The sequence below is a fragment of the Mesitornis unicolor genome, unplaced genomic scaffold (assembly GCF_000695765.1).
Source record: "Mesitornis unicolor isolate BGI_N332 unplaced genomic scaffold, ASM69576v1 scaffold51581, whole genome shotgun sequence".
Taxonomy (NCBI): Eukaryota; Metazoa; Chordata; class Aves; order Mesitornithiformes; family Mesitornithidae; genus Mesitornis; species Mesitornis unicolor.
In genome coordinates, this window is record NW_010165430.1 from 1 (window position 1) to 5,215 (window position 5,215).

A 5,215-nucleotide genomic window follows, 5' to 3' on the forward strand; every position below is an offset into this window, starting at 1 on the left:
ATATAAAGATTGCCATCACATTATTATTACAGCTACTTAAGTCAAAATTTGACCAAGTAACTACACTGCTGGACTCAGTGATGCTATCTGAAACAGATACCCAAAGGCATACTTGGAGGAAAACACAAGGCTAAAAGAAACCCAACAACCCTCAGCTCTTTTTAACTCGATGAACATAGATTTTTGCATTCAATCAAAATAAGTTCTGAGGGTTTTAAGTTAGAACCTTAATCAACTTGCATGTGGACTTCTAAAAAGCATGGTCTTTAATTTGCCAGATCTTCTCACAATGCCTTTTACCAGGGAAACGAATATGTATGTTTTTTTTTTTGCTTACCAAACTGATACTGTTTCTCATTACACTCATCACTGTATCTAAATATACTTTTAAGCAATCTAATTTTAAAAAAATTATTAAATTTGGATTAACTAATACTATCAACATAGTTAGCTGGATTATTTTTTTCACACATTCCTTTGTATTAAAATCAATCATGTTGTGGTTTGATGCAAGAGCTCTTTGTTTGTTTTGGTGGGAGAGGCAAAGTCCAATTTCATAATATGCCAGTACAGTTCTGGTTGCTGAAGACAAAGAGTGGGAAGAAGGCTGATGGAAAAGATGGCAGGGGTAAGTGAGGTAAGAGGTGGGGGGAGGAAAAATTGATTTAATAAAAAATGAGTAAAGAAACTTTAAAAAATTGATACAGGTTTCACATTCAGTCTAACAACACTGCTTCCTGTTCCTTTTTGATGGAGGCTAACACTGCGTTATCAGTCTCTGTGGTTTCTGTGTCCCCACCACCTAGCAGGATGGAGCGATCTTCCTCTAGTGTAAAGACAGAGTTTTGATTTTGGCACGAATGTTTGACTACTTCATTGGGAGTTGAAAACGTTTTGTCACACAAGTTACATTTGTAGGGCTTGTTGGTCTGTACTAGCATGTTGTCCATTTGACTGCCTTCCTCAAAAGTACAGAGTTCCAGCGTCTGTTTGTCCACCATTGTGTACGTGTCCATGCTCTGGTTTAGGCACACGTGTCTGGCAGCCTGGTTAGCCCTACAAAAGCTTTTGTCACAAGTGCTGCACTTGAACGGCTTGCCAGTGTGTATGTACATGTGCTCCCTCCAGTGGCTTTTCTGAATAAATTTGCGACCACAGATGGAACATTCGTATTTCCGTCTCTTCACTTCCCTCTCTTGATCTGCCTGCTCCAAGTTGTCTATGTCTGCAATATCGGAGGGCGGTGGTGTCTCCGACTGCTGCTGCCCATCAATTATTGGGGAGTCTGAGATCTGCTGCAGCTCACTGTCACTAATCATAGGCACTTCCACAGCATCTTTATCAGCTGTGTTGTTACAGAGAGACAAAGAAATATTACTTTCTCCCTGCTGGCTAGACGTGAAGGGAACTCCTGTGTGGATCTGCAGGTGTTCACGCAAACTACTTCGCAGGTTGAACCGGCGACCGCAGAGGTGACAGGCATAATATTTTGGGAAGCTTCCGTTCCTTTTCATAATGCTTGGCTTGACATGTGCTATTGTAAGCGAGGCAGGCTGTTCATCTGAAGAAGATGCTTCCATGTTGGCCTCTTCTCCTGCAGGTGAATTATTACCAGCAGCAGATACCAATTCTGGAGATAAAGAAGATGGCAATGGGTCAGAAGTGGACATATTTGTCCGGGTCACTTGTGGCAGAGTTGTAGCTAGCTGAGAGAGCTGTGAGCCTTCAGAAACCTGCTCTTGGTTCATCCGTGATGTCTGTGGCCTTGGTTCTCGCCCGAGTTTGTCAGTTGCTGATGTAACCTTAGTGGGATGTCTTATCTGGTGATCTGCAATCTGAATGCCATATAATGAAGATGCTAATGGAAAAACTTGATCCGGGTGAGAAAAAGTTCCCTGACTTGCAAGGCTTGCCTCTTGAATTAGTGGATATGCATGCAGAAACTTTATTCCCTGTTCTAGTCGAACTGGGTCAATGAGTTGCGGTGCCATCTTCCCAGTGTACATCAAATGCAAGAGATAACTGAAGATATCTGGCTGTATGTCAGTTGCTTTCAAACGGACACATTCACTGAAAGGTGAAAAAAAATGATCAATAAGAGATAAGGAAAATATTTTTTACCAGATCTAGGTTATTCAAGCGTTGATAAAAACCAGAAGCATCTACTTAAATTCAAAAGACAGAATCTGCAATAAATATAGAGGAACACTCTACCGTAAAAGAGCTAATCTTATTGGCCACTTGAAAGATGACTTTTTTTTTTACCTCAGGAAAGAAACTGGCTTGAAAGACAAAGCTGTCCCATTGCAATCTACACCTTTCTAAATTGCTCTTACATTACAGATTTGTTGTCACAAATTAATATATTTTGTAAACAGCAAATATATTTTTCCCCTTTTTTTTTGGTTGGATTCAAACAGGTTTGTAGCTAAATTAAACCTGCTAGTGCTGGAGTCCAATTCACAATCCATTAAACTTTTCTCAGTGCTTAGCCCTGAAAACACCTAAAATTCATCTGGCACTTGCTTGTTTGGCTTCCATGGCTTACTAGTGTTTACAGCTACAGTTCTGCAAATGTGTGGCATCACCTTGCCTCAACTGCATTATGATGCAGAAACCATGCAGGACAGGGTGTGAATGCCCTGAGGCTCTGATGCAACAAGTGTAGCCTCAGCACATCAAACCTGGGCAGGCCAGGCTCCTCAAAAAGCAGAATGGTAGCTTCTTTCCTTGAATGGGGAGGAAGAAACAGCAGCACCAGTGGTATGCCTGGTGAGCCTAACAGTCCCCTCATCAGAGCACTCAACAAAGCAAGATGTTTTGGCTGTGGTGCCCTCTTCAGCCTAACAGGACTGAAACCAACACCATCCTCCAGCTGAGAGCGTGCCCTATGCATCAACCTTTAGGATACTCTGGACTGAAACTTCCACCGCTCCTCCAGTTGAAGCTGGATCTCTGTGCAGAAAGAGAGGCAAGGTTCACAGAAGAAGACAGTAAATCAGGAACATCTTGCTTAAGCCAGTTAGCTAACAAGAGAGGATCTAGGATTCTAATAGTTTTTCAGTTATTTGTAGCTCTTATATTACACAAACATTAAATAGAAGACAGAAATCCAGAAACAGACATGACTGCACACTGCAGTTTGAATGCTCTAACCACAGTACGCTACCAAGCTGAGGAGAAAATGATAATAAATTCTTCCATTTCTTGAGGTGCACCCTTCTTGAGCTGTCTCTCTGACTGTTTTTGAATTCAGACACATTACTCAAAAGTAAACTTTGCAATACTGTCTGTCAGAGATGCCTCTGTGCTCCTGAAGGAGCATCACGACTGATACACCTGCCTGCAGTACTGTTTCTGAAGTGCAAATGCAAATGCTCTTCTTCTGTCCTTCATGTTTACTTTCAGCTAAGAACTCGGCCAAAGAGTTAAGAGTTTCACTCACTTAACATAAGCTTTTTGAGACAATTCAAATAAGTGGAAAAAAAGAAAAGACAAAAAGATCTTTAAAACAGTCTAATACTTTTGTTATTTTTTCAATGCCCTTCATGTAAGGCTGCCTGGGGGAGGGGGGGAAGGAAAAAACACAAATCCCCTTAATTCCCACCACTGTGTAGTGTTTTATTATTTACCTGACTTGGATAAGTTGTAAAAACAAAAACCAAAAGAAAATGAAACACCAAACCAACCAAACAAAAAAACCCCCAACATATTAACTTCTTTTAAATGTCCATTTCTCAAAATCTAGCAAATACTTACTGGATTGTATATAATGTTATGGAAATGTCAAGAATACTTTCAAGACAGAGCAGAGGACAGTGAGTCGGGGAAGGAAAGTGCAATAGCGAATACAGAATCCTTTAAATATCAGTTCTAGGAATTTTATGCTTTTTTTTAATGATAAAGAACTTGTGCTAAATTATAACATTGGTGTTAACGAATCACAGTTCAACTTTTAACACATTTTAAAGTGAGATTCTAGTTTGCAGATAAGACAGGATTCCATATTCCTTATGTCACAGCAAGAAGAGGAAAGAACATCTTCAGGTTTCAAAATGTTGCTAGACCTCCTTAGTGTTGCTAACTGAACACCATTTAAACAGTGAACCTTTTTATAGTTACCTGGTTTGATGAACAAACAGCATCTTGAAGTAGTTGGAGAAAGAAGCAAGGACCGATTTGTGTGCCTTGAAGTAGACATCACCAATGGCAACTGTGCAGTCACACAGGAAACCAAACTCTCTCTGAGCATTTAGCTGCTGCAGCAGAATAAGTCCATGGTTGGCCAAATCCATTTTTTTATTATCTGAAAAGCAAACGATTTCCATGTAAAACTTAACAATAGATGCACAGATGCAAGAGTAGGTGTCTTGTAACAGCTATTTTCCTAATATCCGTATGTCATGCTTTAGTAACACCTCTTAATCCCAAGACACTGTATAAATATCGTACGCATTGGCAAGGATGATGGGCAACACAATTCACAAAGATACAAGTGATTTGCCAAGGCTTAAAGAGTGAAGCAGAGCCAAGACTAAACAGATCTGAAAAGGCGTGGTGCGGAGGGACTTGGATACGGAAGTGTAAAAGGGCTAAAGGAGAGGAAGAAATAGTAACGAGTAGTAAAAACACCTATTTGTAATGGGACAAAAAGTATTTTGGCTGCCACTTGTCTGTTCAAACAGGAAAAATACATCTTCCTTCTCTTATTGGTCACCCTCACCTATGTAGGTGGGAGAGACAAGAGCAGAGTCCAATAAAAAAAAGACAAGTTACATACTTTTAACCTGAATTTTCAGTCTCTGTATATCTCTTACCTAAAAGTTATGTGTCCATCCAGCTGAATCCAAACCCAACATTAAATAATTAAGCGTTTCTGATGGTCACTGCCCCCTCCTGGAAAGTACCAGATACATACCTGAGCCTTCCCAGGCTGAAACAATTCATTCTAGGCATTGGAAAGTCCTCTTGACTATCAAAACAGGAGGGGCCCAACTTTTCACTCAACAACTATTTATTTATTTATTGAGATCAGCTACAACAGCACTTTGTGAGGAGCCCATGTGCCTGAGCACCTTACCCTCACCTAGAACATCGAGAAACCCAAGAGGTGAGCAGTGAGGTTCTGTCTATCGCTGGCCATCCGCACAAGGTGGGATAACTAATGGTGAAACATGGCACCAACCTAAGTGCCCCCTAAACCAGGGCTTCTGCA

At 40.6% G+C, this 5,215-nt stretch overlaps 1 protein-coding gene across 1 annotated transcript; it reads right to left on the minus strand.

Annotated features, from left to right (window-relative positions):
* On the minus strand, window positions 1-4,407 carry ZBTB2 (zinc finger and BTB domain containing 2). Its single transcript, XM_010194613.1, has 2 exons — window positions 4,123-4,407; window positions 1-2,070 (listed from the first exon to the last, which is right to left on the minus strand). Exons 1-2 carry the CDS (start codon window positions 4,326-4,328, stop codon window positions 717-719), a joined length of 1,560 nt encoding a protein of 519 aa, XP_010192915.1. The 5' UTR covers window positions 4,329-4,407; the 3' UTR covers window positions 1-716.
* Between the last annotated feature and the right edge of the window lie 808 nt (window positions 4,408-5,215).

Excerpts from the sequence above, each read along its gene's own strand:
- ZBTB2 (XM_010194613.1), bottom strand. The coding sequence starts at position 4,328 with ATGGAAATCGTTTGCTTTTCAGATAATAAAAAAATGGATTTGGCCAAC. Across the intron at positions 2,071-4,122 it reads CTGTTTGTTCATCAAACCAG|TGAATGTGTCCGTTTGAAAG; the intron begins GTAACTATAAAA and ends TTCACCTTTCAG.